This window comes from Martes martes (genome assembly GCF_963455335.1).
Source record: "Martes martes genome assembly, chromosome: 9".
In the NCBI taxonomy this organism is placed as follows: Eukaryota; Metazoa; Chordata; class Mammalia; order Carnivora; family Mustelidae; genus Martes; species Martes martes.
Genome location: NC_137896.1, coordinates 113,979,431 through 114,005,004, shown reverse-complemented (window position 1 = coordinate 114,005,004; position 25,574 = coordinate 113,979,431). Strand labels below are relative to the sequence as shown.

The following is a 25,574-nucleotide window of genomic DNA, read 5'->3' as shown; positions in this document are numbered from 1 at the left end:
ATTAAATGTCATTTGGCCCCAAAGCAGATCCCTTTTCCTCTTTTTTCTACCCTGAAAGGCTTTCTGAAAGATATGAATCAAAATCAAGTTACTATCTAAGTACATCCTAAGTTCCAGGTTTTCAATTAAAGTTTCAGTAACAGGAAAAGACACTGCAACAATAAATATGAGAAAGAACTTACTTAAATATACCATTTTTTAAATTCCTTAAACAACCAAGGTACTCCTTTAAACATAAATCAGATCCCATCACTCCCCTGCTTAAAAGGTCTTTCAATGACTTCTCCTAATCAGAAGATAAAATGTAAACTCCTTACAATGGGTTCTGAAGTCTCAAATGTACTGGCCCCATCTTGCACGACTTTCCCCACCCCTACCCCTGGTCACAATAGTTTGCATATACTGGTCTTGCAGTTCCTTGATGACTGGAACACAACTCAGCCTACTTCAAAGCCTTCACAAGTGCTACTGTTCCTTTGGATTGGCTTAAAAATCATTTCCTCAGAAATGCCCTCCCCAATGCCCATGATCTAAATCCAATCACCCTGTGCTCCTTCTGCAGCACATAAACTAAATCCAATCACCCTGTATAACAGAACTTCTCAAATTGTGAACTGTAGATTCCATAAGACCCTTTCAAGGAGCCCACAAAATCAAAACTATCTTCGTAATAATCAGGAATTTATTTGCCTTTTCCACTGTGTTGACATTTGTACTTATGGTACAAAAATGAGCCTGGGTAAACCACTGGCACATAAGAACTGTGATCACGGTAATGGAATCAAAATGTACAGCTAGTCATGTGTTCTTTACCTTCACCCACACCAAGGTTTGTTGGGTTTTTGTTTGTTTTTTAGGCCAGTTTCACTTACTTTCATTAAATCTTGAACTCTGAGTACAGTTTTATAAAAATATTCTATACAACAAAATGTATTAAATTAATGGTGATAAATGCATAAAGCACTTTTGCAATATACTGAATTATGTCATGGGGAAAACATTTGTGTGATTATGAGTGTGATCTAAACCAAACTTTTTTTTTCATGGAACACAATTTTTACTTCAAATAATGACTGTAGACAAATTACGGTTATTCCAATTTAGGTATTTGGCAGAAACTCTCTAGAAAATGAACAAAATAGGCCTGCCACTTCAAAGAAAACATTGCCTAAGACATAACTGAAGCTTTTAAGTGAAAATCAGACTCTTGCAAAACTGCTATCACTGTGAGATGGACAGCTTTCCAATAATTAAAGATATTTCTGATGATATTTGTGGTGATATTAACAAATGTGATTTTTTGGCACTGTATGATGGAATGTCAACATTCAAAAGATCTGCATAATGCAATTAAATATCTTCTAAATGTTCTATGCACGGTATGACAAAATCAAGCAAAGGTAAAAGATCCATTCAAGGGGCGCCTGGGTGGCTCAGTCAGTTAAGCAGCTGCCTTCAGCTCAGGTCATGGTCCTGGAGCCCTGGGATGGAGCCCCACCTCAGGCTCCCTGCTCAGCGGGGAGCCTGCTTCTCCCTCTCCCTCTGCCTGCCCCTCCCCCTGCTTAGCTCTCTCTATCTCTCTGTCAAATAAATAAATAAAATCTTTAAAAAAAAGATCCAGGGGCGCCTGGGTGGCTCAGTGGGTTAAAGCCTCTGCCTTCGGCTCAGGTCATGATCTCAGGATCCTGGGATCGAGCCCCGCATCGGGCTCTCTGCTCAGTGGGGAGCCTGCTTTCCTTCCTCTATCTCTGCCTGCCCCTCTGCCTACTTGTGATCTGTCTAATAAATAAATAAAATCTTTTAAAAAATCCATTCAAAGTACAAGAGAGTACAAAAGATGATCTTAGTTGACATGTAGGGAATGGATTAGTGTGGAAGGTAAGAATGGAAGCTAGTGGCAGAGAATTTAATCTTCTGTGTTAGACTGTTATTTTTTCTCTAAACTTCTCATAGTTCCCAGAAAGACGTTCTGCTATTTTTCTCAAAGGACTCTGAAACATTGCCAATCTCAAGGAGGGCCATGTGTAAGAGAATACTGTCAATGACTACCAATCATTTTTAACCCTTGGACCTTCAGATTTACTTTTTCAAAATTCAATTATTAAATACTAATTATAGAAATAAGCTGATCGCATCTTCATGCATCATTTGCCTCTCTTATTACTCACCTCCTCTATCATCATCTTAGTCCTTGGCTCTCTTCCATTTACTCTTCTTCATTCCATTTGCATTTTCTATCAACTTATTTAATACATGCTTTCTGCATCTACCAATATAGTTTCTATATCTCTCTACATATTACTAAGCCAAATTTAATTCAGGACCACCCTTCTAGAAAATAACATCATCAAATAGGTTTTGAAAAGGCTATCATATTCACTAACTTTCATTATAGCTGTTTATAGGCTGAAATGAAGGAAACTTTTGGAAATCTTTCCAATTTATTTATTTTTGTTCTTACTCATGAAATAAATTAGCTGAAATTGTATAATAAATATGTATTAAGAAGTACTTGTTAAAGACACTCCTCAAGACATCATAAATGAGGCCGGGCTAACCAAAACCTTATCAATTTGGCAACATTATCATTTTATTATTAAAAAACTTACTAAAAATAATTTCCAACAAAGGTATGATTCAATATGCAGAGCACACTACAAAAAAACTTCTTTTGAATGAGTATGCTCCACCTCTACTAACGCAAGTCTAACCTAACAATCAACATTTGACAGAATGAAGATGGCTGATTTTACCTATTCCTACAGTGTTTAATAACTGGCATACAGACTGGAGCCTGATACTGGTTCACAATTGTGAATTAAATATTTAAATAAAATGCTGGTCAGCAAATTAAGTAATTTAGGTGGCTATTTCTAGCAGAAGTTTTTGAAAGTCCACAAATTTCTTAGAGAGTTGTATATTACTTAATAAGTCTCAATCTGCCAGAAAAAAATTTTAAAGCTAATTTCAGAGCTTTTATTGAATTAAGAGCTAACATGCTTCAAACACCATATTACATTCACTGTCAGATTCTAAAATAATTCAGCTACCTCATCGAGCCAATAAGAAATTATTTTTTCATTAACCACAATTTAACAAGCAGATTAAACAATTTTAAATTACAAAATGATTAACAGAACAAAGTGCTATGCATTCTCAAAGATGTTCATCTCCCAATTTAAAAAAAAAAAAAATTTAAAAACCAAAACACTTAACCTTCTAACATTTCCAGAACTAAACATATTACCAACAAAAGGAAAAGTAAAAACTAAATGTTCAGACAATGAAAAATAGTACAAAAGCTTTTCATAACCTATATAAGGTATAATAAATATATAAAAAGTTAAATTCTTAATGAGATAGAGTATATAACAATAAGCATGCCAAAACAAATTACTTCTGTGACCAAGTGGTTATAATTCCCCACCTTCTCTCACTTAAACAAAACTGTATATTACTTACGTAATAGATGGGTCCACTTGTTTGTAAGCATGAGCAGCACAAGACCCACAGTATGTATATCCTGCGTGGCTACAAAACAAAACAGTTTTTAAACTTAATCATCAGATTCAAAATCAAGATATTCTCAAAAGAAAAAAACCTCTTGAAAGAAATATAGTAACTATGGTAAACATTACAGAATTAAGTGTAAAGATAGAAAAGCAATGTAGCTAATGATGCAAACTCTAGCACACAACAGAGAACACATAATAGTTCTATGTTCTAATTTTAAATTTTAAAAAGTATTTTGTAATTTTTTTGGTCTTAAGAACAATTAAATTTAGATATTCCAGGCTTACTGGAAGTTGCTATGTAATACTAATAATATGTGAGTTTTTAACATTCCTCTTCAATATCATTAGCAGACTATTACATAGCAATGAGACCCAGAGCAAATCAAATCAGACCAAAACAAATATCCTACAATAGCAACTCACTTTCTTTTTCTATTTTCTTTTTATTTATACTTTTTAAAAACTGAAGTATAATTAACATACAGTGTTATGTTAGTTTCAGGTATACAATATATGATTCAAGAATTCTATACATTTCTCTGTTCATCAAGTACACTCCTAATCTTTTATCTATTTCACCCATCATCCTCCTAACCTCCCCCTCTCTGGCAACCACGAGTTTGTTCTCAGTATTTAATAGTCAGGTTTTTTATCTCTTTTTTTCCTTGTTCATTTTTTTTTTACATATTTTTTCTTACATATGAGTGAAATCATATTGTATCTGTCTTTCTCTGACGTATTTCACTTGGCATTTATAACCTCTAAGTCCATCCATGTTGTTGCAAATGGCAAGATCTCATTCTTTTTATGGCTAATATTCCATTGTATATGTGTGCACATGCGTGCGTGCATGTGTGGGTGTGTGTATATCACATCTTTATCCATTCATCTATACCGATGGACACTTGGGTTGCTTCCGTATCTTGGCTATTGTGAATAATGCTACAATAAACAGGAATGCGTGTATCTTTTCAAGTCAGTGTTTTCGTTTTCATTGGGTAAATACTGAGTAGTGGAATTATTGGATCATGTGGCAATTCTACTTTTAATTTTTTTTAAGATTTTATTACTTTTTTTATTCAAGAGAGAAAGTGTGCACAAGAAGAGAGAGGGGCATAGGGAGAAGCAGATTCCCCACAGGGCAGGGAGGGAGCCCAAAAAGAGGAGCTCAATCCCAGGACCCTGAAATCATGACCTCAGCCAAAGGCACACTTAACCAACTCAGCCATCATGGTGCCCCTCTACTTTTAATTTTTTGAGGAACCTCCAACCTGTTTTCCACAGTGGCTGCACCAATTTGCACCAACAGTGCAAGAGGGTCCTTCTTCTCCACGTCCTCACCAACACTTATTTCTTGGCTTTTTGATTCTAGCTACTCTAACAGACATAAGGTGATTTCTCAGTGTGGTTTTGATTTGCATTTCCCTGATGATTAGTGATTAAGCATCTTCCCAATGTGTCTACTGCCCATCTGTATGTCTTCTTTGGAAAAATGTCTACTCAAGTCCTCTGCCCATTTTTATCAGATTATTTGTTTTTGTTGTTGTTGTTACTGAGTTGTAGACATTCTTCATATATTTTAGATATTAACTCCTTATCAGATATATCATTTGCAAATATCTTCTCTCATTCAATAAGCTGACTTTTTGTTTTGTTGATGGTTTCTCTGACTGTACAAAAGCTTTTTATTTTGGTGTAGTCCTAATAGTTTAATTTTTGCTTTTGTTCCCTTGCCTGAAGAGATATCTAGAAAAATATTTCTACAGCCCAAGCAATCTCTATTAAAATACAAACAGTATTTTTCAAAGAACTAGAACAAATAGTACTAAAATTTGTATGGAACCACAAAAGACCCCAAACAGCCAAGCAATCTTGAGAAATAGGAGCAAAACTGAAGGTATCACAATCCTAGATTTCAAGATATATCACAAAGCTGTAGTAATTAAAAGAGCATGGTATTGGAATGAAAACAGACAGATCAATGGAACAGAATAGGGGCCTAGAAATAAGTCCATGCTTATATGCTCAATTAATCTATGACAGAGGCAAGGATTTACAATAGGGAAGAACAGTCTCTTCAGCAAATGGTACTGGGAAAACTGCACAACTATAAGCAGAAGAATGAAAATGGACCATGTTCTTATACCATATACAAAAACTCCAAATGGACTGAAGAACTGTGAGACCTGAAGTCATAAAACTCCTAGAAGAAAATAACTCACTTCTACTATGTCTTTAGTAATAAGAGAACTGACTTGATTTTCTATGTATTATGCCTTTCATTTTCTCCCCCTACTATTCATCCCTTTCATCTTTTGGTTTCAGAATTAGATTTGGTTCTCTTATCACCTATGGAATGACTTTGTTTCCTGACCTCATTTTTTTTTTCTTGACTCATTCAAGTTACATGAGTTTAACACATTTTCCTGGTGCTTACTTATTAGTGTGTGGCCAGTGGTATGCTGGGAAATACTTAACAACTGTCTCTACAGGAAAAAAAAATGTACACATGTGTACATAAGCTTACTATAAACTCTACTGAGTTAAAAAGATATGTACCACACAATTTACAAATAATGAAAAAAATATAAATCTCTTTATCGCCAATTCCACAGTCAACTGATTGTCACAGAAGGCTTCCACTGATTTTTGCTGAATTCTCATATCCATACCCAAACGATGGAACAATGAAGACATATGTCTGACCTGAATGATTCTCTGTTGATTAGATAACAGTTTTCAAATATTAGGAGTATTTCCTTCCATACTTTCTTACACTTTTTATAACGTAAGAGCTTCAGACACAACATACTTTTCAGTTTAATCTGCATTATTAACATTTTCCCCATTTCTTAAGTACAAACAGTCAATAAAAGGTAAATCTAGCCCTGATTTATAGCAACTTGCCAATTAATGTGGAGTAATTCATTCCTGCCATAATTGATTACAAGATGTACAATAAACTGAAAAGACAAAACACAGGCTGGTAGAAAATAACTGTAAAACATAGATCTGACATAGAATTTATATCTGAATATGTAAAGAAATTTTAAAAGAAACCCAATACTTAAAACAGGTAACCGTTTTGTAAGACGAATAGTTCTGAAAATTGGTTGCAAAATAACAAGAATATATTTAATGCTACTAAACTGTAAGATGGAGGGGGCTGCCTGGGTGGCTCAGTCAGTTGAGTGTCTGACTCTTGATTTCAGCTCAGGTAATGATCTCAGGGTCCTGGGGTCAAGCAACAAGTCAGGCTCTGCACTAAGTGGGGAGTCTGCTTGAGGATTCTCTCTCTCCCCTGCCCCACCCCACACATACACGCATGTGCTCTTTCTCTCTCTCTCTAATAAATAAATAAATCTTTTTTTTTTTAAGATTTCATTTATTTATTTGACAGAGAGAGATCACAAGTAAGCAGAGAGATAGGCAGAGAGTGGGGGGGAAGCAGGCTCCCTGCCAAGCAGAGAGCCCGATGCGGGGCTCGATCCCAGGACCCCAGGACCATTACCCGAGCTGAAGGCAGAGGCTTTAACCCACTGAACCACCCACGTGCCCCTAAATAAATCTTTTTAAAAAAATAAAAATAAAAATGCTGGGGTGCCTGGGCAGCTCAGTCAGTTAAGCATCTCCCTTCAGCTCAACTCATGATCCTGGAGTCCTGGGATCAAGCCGTGTATCAGGCTCCCTGCTCAATGGGGAGTCTGCTTCTCCCTCTGACCCTCCCTCCTCTCCTGCTCTCTCAATCTCTCTCTCTCACTGTCCCTCTCAAATAAGTACATAAAATCTTTTTGAAAAAAATAAAAAATAAAGATGCCTAAGATGATATGTTTTATATTATGTATATTTTACTACAATTTTTTTAAATAGGAAAAGCTTTGAACAAATACTTCAACACAGAATATAGTGGGATGGCAAATAAGCACACAAAAAGAATGCTCAGTATCATTTAGGGAAAGGCAAATTAAAACTACAAAAAGCTACCACTAAACTCCCAGCAGAATAGCTAAAATTGAAAAGAGTAACCATACCAAGTATGCTCAGGATGTAGAATTGAAACCCAGGCTACACTTGTGGAAATATAAAATGTTACAACCACTTTTGAAAACAGTTTGGCAATTTCTTAAGAAGTTAAATATACTCCTACCATATGACCCAGCTTTCCACTCCTAAGAAAACTGGAAGCATTATAACCACAAAGATTTGTACACAAATGTTCACCCCAGCTTCATTTGCAACAGTCAAAAACCAGAAACAACCAAATGTTCTTCCAAAGGTGAATGGATAAACAAATTGAGGAGTTAGTCCTACAGTGGAATACTCTTCAGCAAGAGAGAGGAATGAACTACTGATAAACTTAAAAATGATGATGCAAAAAAAGATGGTAAGAAAGAAGGAAATATGCTGAGAAAAGCCAGACAAAAAGAGTTCATACTGTATAATCCTACTAATTCAAATAAAAACTAGCATGTAGCAACAAAGAGTAAGTCAATGCATGTGGGTAGAAAGAAGAGACAGAGAGGTACAGAAGGGAAGAGTTACAAAAGGGCACAAGGAAACTTGAGGATGATGAATATGTTTATTACCTTAATTGTGATGGTTTCACAGGGTGTATACATATTTCAAATGTATCCCTCTGTACACTTTAAATATAGGCAGCTGTATGTTAATCCTAGCAAAATAGAGCTCTGTTTTTAAAAGGGTCATCATTTGATCTAGCTTGAACTATAAATGGAGAAAAAGAGATTCACATAAGTCAGTCAGAGCAATACAGGATAGGAGGATGCTTAATCAAGAGTTAAGTAATGTGGGACCTACACAAAGCACCTGAAGTCACCGAAGGCCTTATTGGTTGGATTAATGGTAGTCACCCTATCCATATCCCTCTGGCAAGAGAGCCTATCAAGTTGCTTCAGTATAGCAACATTCTCACAACCCAGTTCTAATCTTAGCCAGAAGAAATGTAAGTTGTTGTATGCCTCAGCACATTCAGTTTTCCTCATCTTGATATTCTAGCCTAACCAGGGGCTCAATTTTTTCCAGTTATGTCCCAAGTCTTCCAGTGTCCAACACCCCAAAACTGACTTCAGATTCCTAACAGCTGTTCCTAATCTTAACATAACTGGCTCCCCTTCTCAATTCAGAAATACATTACCTTGCCCAGTCATATGGACCTTAGAAATTCTTTGATCCATCAGGACGTGTCCTGGTCTGTCTAAAACCTGAATAACATCTCATGTTTTCAATACTGCTTCATTCTCAGTTGTCTCTCATATACCATCCCTCCACATCCCAACCTTACAGTTTAAGCTAGTCCTTCCATCTTAGATCTGCTTCTCAGATTTTAATTCTTATTTGCTGTTCTTGAATTTAAAGGCCCTGACCCTCAGCCCATACTCTGATCTCTCAATCAGTCTTGCAGCATGACTATCTCCCAGTTTTACCAATCCTGTTCCTACCCACGTGTAGTTCTTAAAAGCCAGAAAGTCATCTTAGAAACAATGGGTTCTTGGGATGCCTGGGTGGCTCAGTCAGTAGGCATCTGCCTTTGGCTCAAGTCATGATCCCAGGGTCCTGGGATTGAGCCCCAAGTCAGGCTCCCTTCTCAGTGGGAAGTCTGCTTGTCCCTCTCTCTCTCCCCTCCTCCTGCTCCTTCTCTTCCTCTCTTGCTCACTCCCTCTCTCTCAAATAAATAAATAAAATCATACCAAAAAAAATAGAAAAATGAAACACTGCATTCTTGAAGTATAGATAGAATAGAAATACTAAGAGTAGAGAGGTAAAGGCACAAAGGAAGGGCATAAAAGTTGAAGGAAGAACATGAGCAAATGTTCAAGTGACTGATGTAACTGAGAAAACAGGAGACTGGCCTGAGTGGAACAAGAAGTAGGGTTAAACCACAGTCAGACAGAGAAGTCTGGGCTTGATAAAACAAGTTACTGAAAAACTGCTATACACTCCAGAGCAGGGTAGTGACAATACAAAACTGTTATTAGTCTAGTACTGAAAAACATGAGATCAGAAGCAGGAGGTGTTAAATGATGCTCTCTTGGAAACCGTGGCCTGAGGTAGCAAATGTCTCTCTTGGAAACTGTGGCCTGAGGTAGCAAAGTGTCGTGTTCTAGAAAGGTCCCACTGCCAGTGGGAAATGAGACATGAATGTTCTACAATCTAAAAAAGAAAAACCGACATATCTTGGTGACCAAGTAGGTACAGAGTTAATGAGGAAGAGAAGAAAGAGGATAATTACGATAATGGTAATAACTAACATTTACTGACAGCTTATTCTGTGTCACTCATCCACGTAATTCATAGCAGTAACTCATTTAATCCTCACACCAACTCTTTGAGATAGGAATTATTATTTTTCTTTTATAGATGAAGAAACTAAAGCAGAAAGGTTAAGACATTTGCTCAAGGCGGCACAAATAGTAAGTGGTCACAGCAGGACTTAAAGGTAGGTAGTACAGCTCCAGAATGCATTCTGAACCACCATAAGAGACCTCTATACATTTTAAGGAAGAAGGGAAGGTCTCCATGCAGTAGGAAAATCAACAACCCTAAAAACTGGAAGAATACCATATATCCTATAAGACTGTAGGAAGATGGATGGTTTTGAAACCAGGATTAACTGATGTAAATACGTTTTATAATAGAACTCAGATTTCAATATTTCAGTCCTTTCTGAATTTGAGGGCTTAAAAGTCTGCTTGAAGTTAAGACAAAATAGTTGCAAAAAGAGAGGGAGAGTCTTAACTTGAGGGTTAACTGAGGGTTTTGGAGGGGAGGAGTGAGGGGGTTGGGTGAGCCTGGTGGTGGATATTAAGGAGGGCACGTATTGCATGGAGCACTGGGTGTGGTGCATAAACAATGAAATTTGGAACACTGAAAAAAAAAGCAACTTAATTTAAAAAAAATACAGAATAAAACATCTATTTGGATAGCACTAAAAAAAAAAAAGAATATAGTGCAGAGTATTTTTTAAAAAATCATTAAGTGTACCATCCTTCTTTACCCACATCATGAGAAACTCTACTTCATGAAAGGACCAAGATCATAGCCAAAGGAAAGAATTTCTACTACTTTACTTTATCCTGGCCCAGATACATGGTAATGAACAGAGCCATTGTAATAATCATCAAATCTCTCCACTGATCCTCTGCTCCTAAACCCTTCTCTCTTGCTAACAGAATCTATGATTCTAAATACATGTGGAAACAAGGTTTCATTAAGGGATCACGCATAATAAAAGAGGCTTCACTAAGAGAACATCTAAGATTTCTTTGTTTTATGCATTATAGTCAGAAGAGCAATGAAAATGCGAGCTCTACAAATAACTGAATATACATTGTAAAAGTGTATCCCAATCAGTATTTCACGGGCTCTTAAAACCTTAATGCAAAGTTGTTCCTGCTAGCTTTTCCAGGTCACTCTGGTTCCCAGTGTAACCTCAATGAAGGCAAACTCAAAATTATACTTTAATATCTATCACTTTCTCATTAGACTAAAACCATGCCTCTAAAAACTGATCCTTCTTGTAACAGAGGGTAATTCTGCTTTTCCCTTTACTCCTTCACAGCAGACTTTTTATCACGAAGTCCAGCTCCTAATTTTCCAAAATTTCTGTGCCCCACACAGAAATGCAATCAAATCAGGATGCAAGGCATCATCTATGTTCATTTACTGGTTAAAGGACAGTTTCCCACACAGCAACCTTGCAGTGTGGGTATAATTTAAATTCCTATGTCAGGAAAATTACCAATTACTACATGACATGGAATTTCACTTGTTCATCCTGAAACTTTCAAGGTTACAGGTGAATAGCATAAAGTGTGAATGCCAAAAGTCTACCACTCGTTCTTTTTTTTTTTTTAAGATTTTATTTTATTTATTTGACAGACAGAGATCACAAGTAGGCAGAGAGGCAGGCAGAGAGAGAGGAGGAAGCAGGCTCCCTGCTGAGCAGAGAGTCCGATGTGGGGCTCGATCCCAGGACCCTGAGATCATGACCAGAGCCAAAGGCAGAGGCTTAACCCACTGAGCCACCCAGGCACCCCTCTACCACTCGTTCTATGAGAGACTTTTCATCAAAAAGGATATGGAGAACAATTAAAACAAAAACAAAAACAAAAAAAAACCCTGGATTCAACAAAATCAGGTTCTCATAGTCCTAGTTCTTAATAGCAGCAAAAATGCAAAATAAAAAGATTGAAGTAGATGAAATGAGAAGACTGGACCAGATGAAATTCTCTCCTGCAGCAGTAAGTCTACAAGATCTACCTAAGGTAAGCTATGATCTAGAAAGCTAGAAACGAAATTTAAAAACACTTGTGGGGGCACCTGGGTGGCTCAGTGGGTTAAAGCCTCTGCCTTCAGCTCAGGTCATGATCCCAGGGTCCTGGGATCGAGCCCTGCATCAGGCTCTCTGCTCAGCGGGGAGCCTGCTTCCCTTCCTCTCTCTCTGCCTGCCTCTGCCTAGTTGTGATCTCTGTCTGTCAAATGAATAAATAAAATCTTAAAAAAACAAACAAACAAAAAAACACTTGTGAGCATATGGGATCCACCTGAACAACAATGGCTCTAAGCAGTTTCCAGAAGCAGCAGCCTCACAATGACACTCTCCATTCTGTTTCACTGCACCTCGTCTTTTGTTCTTTTATTTTCATAGGCATTCCCTGGGGGCCCTCAAGATTTCTGCTTCATAAAAAAATATTAGATGATTATATTCCCCTGAAATGTTCAGGTTAGAAAGTCATTATTCAAATATTTTATTTTTACAAAATGAATCTCACAAATATTAAGTGAACAATACTATGAACTATGGAAAGTTATTAAAGTTATTCAAGTCAAGTAAGAATAAACTAACCACAATGTTGCACATCTAGATTGTTTTACTGCTAGAATAATGCAGGACCTGAGATACTGCCATGAATAATCTACTGCTTAAAATAAAGAAGGACTAGAAATAAACAAGTTGCACATCTCCAGTAACTTAAATTAACTACATGATTTATAAAGATTCATTGTTTCACCATATACACCGATAGAGCTGAACTGGTGTACTTCACTATATGTAAACTGGTCTTCCATATAAATGTTTCCTAGCTTTTAATTTTTTAAAATAGTTTTTATGTTCAAAGTAATACATGCACACAGTATTAAAAAGTCAAATAACAGAGAAAGGTACACAATGAAAAGTGAAAGTATCCTTTATACTACTTCTACTAGGTTCACTACTAAAAAAAAAAAAATCAAACTCTAGTTTAAATGTATGAGGACAGCTACAATATCCATAGTATCTGCTTTATGGTATAAGTAAGCCCCCTCCTAATTATCTGATTATATTTTTATATTCAGTAAGAGGTCTCTTAAGTGATACATACTTAATGTCCAGCACCATTCTAAGGGCTGCTGAGTTATTCCTGCATACTGCAAGATAAACAATAATTTTGGCATGAGGGTGTCTGACAGTCATGGTAGGAAGGCTTCTGGAACTTCCAGTTCATGAGATCATTTCAATATATATCCCTGGGCAACATACTGTTTCGTATACCTCAAGACAACTAAAGTCCTAAATTCAACCAAAGGACTTTTTTTTTTTTTTAAGATTTTATGTATTTATTTGACAGACAGAGATTCCAAGTAGGCAGAGAGGCAGGCAGAGAGAGAGGAGGAAGCAGGCTCTCTGCTGAGCAGAGAGCCCGATCGGGGCTCGATCCCAGGACCCCAAGATCATGACCTGAGCCGAAGGCAGAGGCTTTAACCCACTGAGCCACCCAGGCGCCTCCCAAAGGACATTTTTAAATCAAATTAAATTCTTTTGAACCCCCAACTACACCTGCCTATGTGCCATATAGATTAGAATCATTAAGATTGATGAATAGATAGATTATGGGTCAATATTTATTCTTTAATGACATTATTCTATTTAATCTACATCTATATACAAATAAGCAATCTGTTTAAGCACTTTTAAAAGTATGCTCTCTAGATTCTGAGCTGTTTGTTATTTAAGGCTCCCTTTACATGATTTACGCCTATGAAGGCAAAAATCTAAGAAAAGCTGGTCCAAGAGAGCTAAATTTTATAAAAGTTAAAGAATGTTTTTCAGGCATGCCTGGCTGGCTCAGATACTAGAGCATGCAACTCTTGATCTCAGGGTTGTATGTTTGAGTCCCGTGTTGGGTGTAGAGATTACTTAACAATACAATCTTTCAAAAAAAAATAAAAGTAGAATCTTAAAATTTTAAGTTTTCTAATTACTAAATAAGCATGTTCTTAACAAAGACCCTTTTGTGCCTACAGAACAATAAAGTATTTGTTGTTGCTTTTCTACCAAAAAAAAAAAAAAAACCTCCTCTGGAAAGGAAAATAATTTCTTCCGGAAACCACATAATAAGATAAACTTGACTATATTTAAAGTTTTCATGTTAACAAAATGGAAATTGCATTATATATGCATAAACATAACTACAAAGTCACTATATAACAGAAACATGCACACCAAACCCAAAACTATTTTCAAATACTCATTTTAAAACTTAAGGTAACTTGGAAATCCTTTACAAATCAATATATTTGTAACTTAGACTCAAACATTTCATTTCCCAGGCCACTGCCAATTTCAACTTAGAGCTAACTATAAAAAGGAAACAAGTCTAGCTACATTTTCATGAATAACTAACCTTGACTTAATTATATGTTGATTTAGCACACCTCCCACATTTGAAACAAGTTCTAACTAGGAAGGTCACATACAATAGTCAAATACCAGCAAAGTGATGAGAATGACATAGACCCTATGTCATGAGTTACTATAAAGAGATGATTATTAACCCATTGTTTCTCACCCAACCAAGGATTAAAGCAAACTTCCCCCTTTATTCCTGCATCAATTTTTCTTTCTCTACTGGATCATTTCATCTATATTATAAACACTTTAATATCTCCCACCTTAAGTAAAATTTCTCACCTGACAACATATTCCCTGTGCCCCATTCCCTTGATTTACAGAAAAGTTCATTAAAAAAAAAAATTACCCTGGGGCACCTGGGTGGCTCAGTCAGTTAAGCATCTGCCTTCAGCTCAGGTCATGATCACAGGGTCCTGGGATCAAGCCCCACATCAGGCTCCTTGCTCAGCGGGGAGTCTGCTTCCCCCTCTGCCTCCCCCCCACTTATGCTCATGCCCCTCCCCTCCTTCTCTCTCTCAAATAAATAAATAAAATCTTTAAAAAAAAATTACCCTCAGGACACCTGGGTGACTCAGTTAAGCGCTGGATTCTTGATTGTGGCTCAGGTCACGATCTCAGGGTCATGAGATCGCATCCTGTGTCAAGCTCCATGCTCAGCACAGAGTCGGCTTGAGGTTCTCTCTCCCTTTCCCTCCTTCCCTCACCCAGCTCATGCTCTCTTTCTCTCAAATAAATAAAATCTTAAAACAAAACAAAAAAACCTATCCTCACTTTATTTCCCTCTCTGATCCTCGAACCCACTGCAATCGTGCTTCCATGTCCACAGAAATTGTTTGTATCAAGGCCACCAGTGATCTCCATATTGCCAAATCCAATCTTCAATTCTCAATCCTCATCTTATTTGACCTATTGGCAGAACTTGGCACAACTAATTAATTCTCTCCTCACTGAGGAAAAAATTTTCATCCTTTTGCCTCCTACAGACACCACTCACTCTTAGTTTTCCTCCTGTCCCACTGGTCCTCCTTTAGCACCTCCTTTGCAAATGCTCATCTTCACCCTGATCTCTAAATAAAATGTTTGTCTAAGGGCTTAAGTCTTTGAACCTCTTCTCTTGTCCAAATTTTCTTCACTAGGCAACCACAGCCTGTTTAGACTTTAAGTATCATTCATACACACACACACACACACACACATATACCCCCATATATACCAATATATATCTATATGTATATACCTATATATACACCCCATATATTTTTTATATATAAATATATATATATAAATATATATATATATTTATATATATATATATATATATATCTCAACACAGTCTGGCCCTTCTTCTCTATACTCCAGATTCATACACCTAGCTGCCCATTTGAAATCTCCACTTACAGATATGTAAATATGCATCTCAACATTTACCAAGGTCAAAATACAATCCTAGATTCTACATAAACACCATAAAGTCTACTTCCCACCTCTACCCCATCTGTCCCTTATCAGTATAAAACCAATTCCATATTTCCAGTTTCATGGGCCAAAACTCAAGAGTCATTCCTGACTCTTATTTTACTTTACTGATCCTACTTTGTAAAATATCCAGAGTGCACTGCTTCTTATCACCTCCACCACTAGCCCCCAACCAAAGCCACTGCCATTTCTCTCTTGTACTATTATAATAAGCCTCCTAGACTCTGTTTCCACAAAACAGACCATCCATACAATAGCAAGAACAATCTTTCTCAAACCTAAGTCAAGTCATGTCACTTTTCTGCTCAAAATTTCTCATGACTTGCCATATCACTTGGAATAAAAACCAAGGTTTTTGTAATAGCCCACAAAGCCTCCTCATGATCTAGCCAATCTCATCCACCCCTCTTCCCTTTGTACACGTCACTGCAGCTACACTGTCCTCCCTGCTTTTCCTCTACACTAAGCATATCCTGCTGCAGAGCCTTTGTGCTTGCTATTCCTCAACCTGAAAACTGAAAACCCTTTCCCTGGATATCGGCAGAACCTCTCTCTTGCATTATTTAGGCTCAAATGTCACCTTATCACCACATTTTTTTACTATCCTATATAAACCAGCACCTCTCTACCCATACTGTCACTCTCAATCCTCTTATCAGTTTTATTATTCTCAGCATCCATTAGCTCCTGATACAGAACATACAGGCACGCCTCGTTTTATTGTGCTTTGCTGTACTGGGCTTCACAGATCTGCATTGTTGTTGTTTTTTACAAGCTGTGAAGGTTTGTGGCAACCTTGAATCAGCAAGTTCATCGGCACCATTTTTCCAATATTTGCTCACTTCGTGTCTCTGTATCACATTTTGGTAATTCTTGTAATAGTCTAAACTTTATTATTATTATTATTACTATTATTTGTTATGGCTATCTGTTGTCAGGAATTATAACTCACTGAAAATGTTTTTTAGCAATAAGTATTTTCTAATTAAGGTATATACACTGTTTTCTTAGACATAATGCTATTGTACACTTAATAGAATACATTACAGTATACACATAACTTTTACATACTGGGAAACAAATTCATTTGACTCATTTTATTGCAATATTCATTTAATTGCAGTGGTCTGGAACCAAACCCACACTATCTTTGATATATGCCTATAATTATTTGTTTACTGTCTGTTTTCCCAAGTACTAAAATGTAAGCACCATGAAAGTAGCAATTTTAGTTTATGCAAAATGCAGCACTGGGAGGTAGTCCAAGATGGCAGAAGAGGAAGATGCTAAACTCACACCCAATGGACACACCAAATCTACTGCCACAAATTGAACAATCCCCTCTGGAAAAGACCTGAAAACTAGCTGAACATTTTGCAACAAATGGTAAAAGGGCCACCTCAAGCTCGGAAGGAAAAGCAAGATGCAGTCTCCTCAAAATCCCACCCCTGGCACAGGGACCCACAATCAGGAGGAATCTCACAAATGCAGTTTTTTTCCTGAGGAGTGAAGGGTTCATACCCCACATCAAGTACCCTAATCCTTGGGAACTGTAACAGAGAGATGAACCCCCAAAACATCTGGCTTTGAACACCAACAGGGCTCACATCCAAGAGACCCAAAGGGCTGTAGGAAACTGAGATACTTCTCTTAAAGGGCTCACATGTAGACTTAGTCACCCTGGAAACCAGCACAAAAGCAGCAATTTGAAAAGCGCCCAGACTACACATGAAGAAGTTTCACTGGCTAATCCTAAAGCATCTGTCAGAGGGGCAGGGGCCTGTTGGACCTCTGTCCAGGGACAGAGGCACTGGCAGGGACTTTATGGTTCTCTCCCTCTGCCTTGAGAGCACCAACAGGGTAACCCACCGCTGTGCTCCCCCATGCCCGTGTGAAAGCTGTGTCTGCATGAGCCATGCGCTCTCCTATGGGCCTGCTAAAGCTGGCAGGCACATGCAGTCTACACAGGGGGCACTCGAATCGCCTGCTCTGGTGGCCGGGGGGCCTGCGTTCCTGGGTCCGAAAGGGCTCTAACAATCAGAGAGACAATTCACTACAGAGAGAGTAGTTTGAAACACATCCCTAGTCTTTATGTGAAACAGGCCTATTTACTTGTCCCAGAGCTTCAGACTGAGCATCACACTTCACATCAGCTACACATCTGGAGGCTGTGGAGGTGCTTTCAGGGAAAGGGAGCCAGGGGACACCATCTTTACGCTCTCCCTAAGCCTCACTATGTTTCGCCAGGACCTCCAAAAAGGAGCTTATACACTCATCTAAAGCCCTGTCACTGTCGCCCAGAGGACATCTTTAGATCACCTGGTCTGGAGGCCAACAGGGTGTAAAACTACAGCCCTACAGGACTATAAATGCCTACATATTTTAAAACCTGCTGCCTGAGGGTCTGGCTTCCAATCAGCCTATAACTGGGGGTTGCTTGAGAGCCACCCCCCAGAACACTGACAAGTCTTGGCACACTCTCAACAACTGGGACTTATCAGGAATAAATCAGGCTGCTTAGACAATCACAAAGGTTTCAGAGAAAACCAAGAGCTAGGGCAAGGTTGAAAGATAAGGTTCATCTGCTACAGGAGGCCACTCTTTGAATACTCATGCATAGAAACACAGAGTCAAGCAAACTGAGAAAAGAGGAAAATGTCCCCCCCAAAAAGAACAAGATAAAACCTCCCCCCAAAACCTCAATGAAACAAAAAGTAGCATTAAGAACACCTGGCATATTGCTGGGTACATATTTGCTGAATGACTAAATAAATAATAGCTGAAGTTACTATGCTATAAGTTAATAAAGATTAACTCATTTAATCACCAAAAAACTACATGGAGGTATTATTAATATTCCAATTTTACCAATGAGACAAAGGCATAAGAGATTAAGTTACTTGTATGTCACATATCATATAAGTGGTACAGTCAGCCTCCTATCTATTAAATGAGATCAAGTCAGATCACACAAATGGACCACTTAACAAAACATTTGGCACATTAAATTACCTAACACTTATGGAATACTTGTTATGTGACAGACATTAATGTAGGTTCTTTGTGTGTATTTACTTATTTAATTCTCATATTCTTCAATAAGTAGATGCTCTTATTTTCACTATTTTTTATTTATCAGGGCACCAAACTTAATTCAACAGAAGTTACATAAAAGACATTGCTATGAAAGAAATGGGACAAACTCCAACCTTTACTCTTCTCGGAAAACTGTTAACATGTGCTTAAAAAAATGTGTTTTGAAAGTTAGCACTGGAAACCAAATCAAAATGAACTGAATTCCTATCACTTACAGATAAACTGTTAATTGTATTTGTTAGCCTGTAGTTCTAGAATGCCTTCTAAGATTCAAAGACAAAACAATCACAGATTTTCTTCATTAAAAACAAAAAAAAGCTACCCCTTTCTCCAAATATCTGGTCACTATTCCATATTGCATGGTATTGTTTAACATATCTTTTTCATTATTTTTTTAAGGTGTTATTTATTTATCTGAGAGTGAGAGAGAGCATGAGAGGGGAGAAAGTCAGAGGGAGAAGCAGGTTCCCCATGGAGATGGGAGCCCGATGTGGGACTCGATCCCAGGACTCCAGGATCATGACCTGAGCCGAAGGCAGTCACTCAACCAACTGAGCCACCCAGGCTATAATTTACAATTTATAATTTCCATTATAAGGAAAAAGTTAGCTTAATTAAAGCAGATCTTTTTACTATTTAAAACAGAACTTAGTCATTTATATCAATCTGAAATCACCAAGTTTATACACTGCAAATTACCTTCTGTTTTAAAAGTCAGTTTTATTATAAAAAAATAAACTTTAAAATTACTGCACCTGAGAAAATAGCCAATTCCTTTATCCTTGAGTTAAAGTGAAAGCCAAAGGAATCATGAAAATGACTAAATATAATTTCTTCAGCTCACAATACAGCATTTATTAAATTTTTAGAGCCATCTGTAGATACTATTCTATATTAATAATTAATATATGAAACATTCTGGTAAAGACCCTTAAAACTTACGGTGCAATAATGGCTCTAGCAGGTCTTTTTGTAGACTGTACTTGTGAGAGCCAACCTTCTAGCTGTGCATTCAGCTGCGGTCCTATAAAAAGAGAAAGAAGGAAACTGGAGTTAGCAGAGAAATGTACTATATATAACCATACATGACACAAAATCCTTATTGAACCTATTTGGGACTAAAATAGCTTAATGGGCACTGGGATCATTAGTTTGTACGTTAATGTTTGATACTTAATGTTTGATACTTAAGCAAGCCATAGAGAAGGCCATGTACTGATTAAACAAAATTTGCTTTTATCCATTTACTTACTGACAACCATCTTCATTCCAGAACAATAAGATCTATAATTGAGGCACTGTTTAAACAAAATAAAACAAGAAACAAAAGACTCTAGGCATATGAAAAGAAAACACCTGAGTGACTGTTTACAGAGCACCAAAACTTGCCTTAATCACTAAAATCACATCCATGGAGTGATCACTCCCATACCCAAAACCTTTCCTTCTATCCAGTCCAGCCCCTACCCTGATGATCACATTGATAACCAGTGACTATGCCATGTCAAAAATCTCAATTTCAAGCATCCCACTCTCCTCACTGCATATCTTCTCAGTTCACTTCTAGAAATCTGTTGATTGCCAACAGATTCCGAGTTACTTTCCTCACTATCCTTCCTCTCCTTTCTTCTTCCCCTCTTACCCAGCCTGAGACTTGCTCCATCACTTTGAATCATTTCTTTACCTGTGCCCTCACTCTTGCTCCTCTTTCTCCCTCACAGTCAAACACAGTATCTTCACTTGTTCAGCTGAATGAAATGACAAACACAACCATATGAAATTTAAAATTATACCCATGAATTGCAGACCCTTAGCAAAGCTCAGAAATCATACCACATTAACCTCATGAACTTGCTCTCCCAGTCTTAAGATAATTACTTCATATAGCTTCTCATTTTACCTTAAAGCCTCATTCCCCTCTCACATCATCATTTTTCATTTTGTCAAGGAAAATCAGAAGATAGCCAACCACCCTGGTTTGCCAAGGACTTTCCCAGTGTTAGCACTGAAAATCCTGCATCTAGGGAATCCTCCTAGTCGCAGGCAAACCTGGACATTAGTCATCCTAAATTCAAAAGAGAACTACTTCCTCTTCCTACCATTTATTCTGCCTTCTCTCCTGTGTCAACACATTGACATTACTCCTATCAAAAGTCAAACAAATTCCTTCTCCACTGGGTTCCATTGTTTGTCTTCTCAAGGACTCTGCTCCTCTAATTGGCCTAGTCTCCTACACAAACTTGTCCCTTTTTACCAGATCCTTACCATTAGCATTTTCCCTCTGGCCCTCTTTTTTTAAGCATTTAATCGTAAAATATTTAAATGTTACAGAAGAATCTAGATAATAATAAAACAAACATCTATGTACCCAGTACCCCAAAAAATTAAACTTTAATATTCTTTACTTAAGATCTTCCTTTATTGAGAAATAAAATATTACAGACACACTTAAAACCTTGCTGATCCCATTATACATTTTCCTCCTCAGAGGGAAATCAAAATCACTTTCTGATTTTGGTGATTATCATTGCATTATATTTTTACTAATGTATATACCCATAAAAATATGCATTGTTCTGCATACGTATTGTTCTGAATGTTTTTAAATACTACATAAATATACCGTGCATGTTCCTCCATAATTTGATTTAGTACACAACATTACTGATAACAGGTACTCATGCTGATTGTGTAACTCTAGTTCACTCACTTTAATGCGATATTATACTGTGTAAATACACCAAAATTTATCTATTCATTCTCTTCACAGACACTTGGTTGTTTCCACTGTTTCACTGCTAATATGCAATGTTACAAGTGTCTTATAAACATGTATTAAGAGTTTTTCTGGGGGCAGCCTGCTTGGCTCAGTGGGTTTAGCAACTAACTCCAGATTTCCACTCATGTCAGGATCTCAGGATCGTGGGATAGAGCCTGTGTCAGGCTCCATGTTCAGTGGGGAGTCTGCTAAGGATTCTCTCTTTCTCCCTCTCCTTCTGCTCCTCCCAACCACACTCACTTGCTTTCCCTCTCTCTTGCTCTCAAATGAATAAATAAAAAATGTTTTAAGAGTTTTTCTGGGGTTTAACCACGAATAAATGTACTGGATCACCAGAACACTGCAAATTGCCCACTAAAGTGGCCAGATCAATTTACCCATCAGTGTAAGGGCATAAAAATGAGAAGTCTTCCTGTTAAAAATTAGGGGGAAATGCAGGCCCTCGCTGGCTCGGTCAGTAGAACATGAGACTCTGGATCTCAGGGTTATAAGTTTGAGTTCCACGCTGGACATGACGCCTACTTAAAATAAAATTAAAAAGTAAGGGAAGAGATTTGTCTTAGAACACATTTGTCTTAGAGCACTTTCTCTAGAAAACTTGCAATCCTAAATTCTTTCTCTATCTCTTGAAATATATGTAAATGTTTTTAAAAGCTACATAAGCTTCTAGGGACCTGAGCTGGCTCATTCAGTAGATCATGTGACTCTTGATTTCGGGATCCTGAGTTCAAGCCCTATGTTGGGTACACAGCTTACTTTAAATAATAAATAAATAAGCAAGCAAGCAAGCAAGCTTCTAACCAGCAACCCAGGACTCTCTGAAATGTGATTCGCACCAAAGGAGATAGCACCCTCTTTCTGCCAGTTTTTTTTTTTTTTTAAAGATTTGTATTTATTTATTTATTTGATAGAGAGAGAAAGACACACAGTGAGAGAAAGAACACAAGCAGGGGCAGTGGGAGAGGAAGAAGCAGGCTTCCTGCTGAGCAGGGAAGGGCTCAATCCCAGGACCCCAGGATCCTGAGCTGAGCCTAAGGCAGACGCTTAATGACTGAGCCACCCAGGTGCCCCTTTCTGCCAGTTTTTGTGGGAAGACAGGAACCTAACTAGCTGACCATCTACTTCCAAGTTGCAAAATTACCTCCTATCATAAGAACACAAGTTTATTTTTAGCCAGTTACAAATACATATGGTCACCGCAATTACCAACTGATTTAGAATGAACTATGTGTAAGAAATGTTGCTATCAAGTCCTCTGACTTGAGCACTACTTACAATTTATCTTGAGAACATGTATGTAATAGGTTGTATCTGGCCATATAAAAGGGTGAGCTCTCTTTAGATCTCTGAAATCTCTTAGCAGATTGTGATGTGCTTCACATTCTGGCTCAATGCTTATTTTCTTTCTCTTCTGCCTCTGAAGAGAAGTTTTTCTGAAATGGAGGTTTTGGTTTAAATTATATTTCTCCAACATCAGCAATGGTTAAAAATTCCCATTTCCCCTCATCCTTATCAATATTTGATACTGACAGAATTTTTAAATTTTTTGGCAAAATGATAGGTATGAAATAATATCCCTTTATTTCTTCTAATTTGTTTTTCCCTGATATCCACTGACATTAAACATCTACTGGCTTGGTTATCCCTCTGTATATATTTAGGACTAAATACAGAAACAAGTCAAGTTTATAATGAACAGCCCATCTATAAAATGCCAAAGTACAAAAAAGTTCCGATTTCAGCAAACAATGTAGTTCATTTTAATAACTTAAAATTAAGAACAATTCCAAAAACCATTAAATTACATAACCTCATTAGTAACTCAAGGAAAAAAGTTCAGATTTTCAATGTAAATTTTTAGCTGCCAAATAAACTCTGTATTAACTTAAAAGAAGTATTGCTCTAAATATTTCCACGTACAGGAAGTTTACAAAACAGAAACTGAATAATGGATAAAAGCAAAGAACATATTATCTCCCAATTTAGCCACTCCATTGCCACCAAATTCACTGATTTTTAAGCATTAAATTAAGGTCTTTTAGTAGTCCTTCTATAAAAGGACCAATTTCCTTAATAAAAGGTTCCTAAGGTAAAAGCTAACCTCCAAGTTTCTTAATTGTCTTTGAATAAGACAGCTGAGCATATCTATTTATTATGGTTGCTTAACTGTTGATCTATAAAATATCAAGTAAAAAAATGAATTTGAGTTCTTCCAGAGAGACCGATACTTGGCAATATGGTAACCTTAACACATGAAGATGATGAACAAAATATGATTTGTATTTCAAATATCACTGGATTTGAAGGTACACTGATGAGTAGAAAAATCAGAAATATTGTTAAATCCTAGCAAAACTAATGACTATGTCATTTTGCCCTGAGAAGGATAAATGGGTATTTACTTCTTTGGACAAGATATTAAAAGTAGGTTCCCAGAGGATCAATGCTTCAGGTACTTCCTTAGGAAATAGGCAATAAATAATGGGCTGTATTTACTATGATGCAAACTAACAACACTTCTGCTTCTATCCTACTTGAGCTGGATAATTTCACAAGGAAATTTATTCTCATGGTGACAAAACTATAGAGATATTAAACATACATACACATACACACATAAACACACCCCTCCTCAGCCCTGCTTTTCCTATGCAACTTGTTAACAGAACCATTCTAAGACATGTAATGAAGTAAGCCAAAATGGTTTTCTACACTTTTCTGATTGGTTTGCTCTTCCTATTCTTCTTCGCAAACAAAAAATTTTAGTGGTCTGCTCACTCTGAACAGAAGTCATGTGTTCTATAAGCTCTTCTCTTCTATTAAATAAATTAGCACATCATTGTCTTAACTATGACTAACAATGTTTTAATGTAACAAATAACACTTGCCTTCATTTTTTAATTGAATAAATGTTTATGGGACACCTATTTATGTGCCAAGAAGTGGTATGGATGCTATAGTTATAGCAATAAAAAAAGACAGATGCAATGTCTGCCTTCATGGAGCTTCTGTCAGTGTCTCAAACACAAAGAATGGCTTAAAGTTAAAAACTTCAGACACCAGGGCAAGCTAAAAAAAAAGACATTTTTGGTTAGAAGAACCTTCTAGTGTGCCTCAAAGTATCCCACATAAAGAATGACCAACAGTCATAAAATTTTTATACCATTCTTCTTTAGGTGGTACCTGACTATTAACACAGTAAACTTAATTCCATGGGATTTGTTAAGGCAAAGTAACAAGGGACAAAACAGAAGCAAAAAATATAAATCCAAACAAAAGCACACTGTCAGCACCTAGTATTTTACTGGCATTCATTCTGTGAAACCTGTTCAAACTAGAAAAATTAACCTGTAGTCAAAATAATAAGATGGGGGGACACCTGGGTGGCTCAGTGGGTTAGGCAGGCTCAGGTCATGATTTCAAGGTCCTGGGATCAAGCCCCACACTGGTCTCTCTGCTCAGCGGGGAGCCTGTTTCCCCCCTCTCTCTACCTGCCTCTCTGCCTACCTGTGATCTCTCTCTCTCTCTGTCAAATAAATAAATAAATAATCTTTTAAAATAATAATAAGAAGAAGAAGAAGGAGGAGGAGGAGGAGATGATGATAATGATGACAGAGGCACCTGGGTGGCTCAGTTGGTTAGGTATCTGCCTATGGCTCAGTTCACGATCCCAGGGTCCTGGGATCAAGACCCCTGTGAGGCTCTCTGCTCAGTGGGGCGTCTGCTTCCCCCTCTCCCTCTGCCTGCTGCTCCCCCTGCTCCTCTCTCTTTCTCTGTGAAATAAATAAATAAATAAAACCTTTCTTTAAAAATAAAAAATAAGGGACACCTGGGAAGCTCAGTCATTAAGCATCTGCCTTCAGCTCAGGTCATGATTCCAGACTCCTGGGATCGAGCCCCACATCAGACTTCCTTCTCCGTGGGAAGCCTGCTTCTCTCTCTCCCACTCCCCCTGCTTGTGCTCCCTCTCTCACTGTGTGTCTGTCTCTCTCTCTCTCTCTCTCTCTCTGTCAAA

At 37.4% G+C, this 25,574-nt stretch overlaps 1 protein-coding gene across 2 annotated transcripts in view; it reads right to left on the bottom strand.

Moving 5' to 3' along the window:
- The window catches only part of MEMO1 (mediator of cell motility 1), a 116,689-nt gene that overhangs the window by 43,007 nt on the left and 48,108 nt on the right, over positions 1 to 25,574 (bottom strand). For both annotated transcript variants that reach the window (XM_080812877.1, XM_080812876.1), the window contains 2 exons: positions 19,723 to 19,804; positions 3,463 to 3,531 (listed from right to left, as the gene is read on the bottom strand). In XM_080812877.1, the coding sequence (XP_080669003.1) occupies positions 3,463 to 3,531; positions 19,723 to 19,804 (151 nt within the window). The remainder of the gene's footprint in view (positions 1 to 3,462; positions 3,532 to 19,722; positions 19,805 to 25,574) is intronic.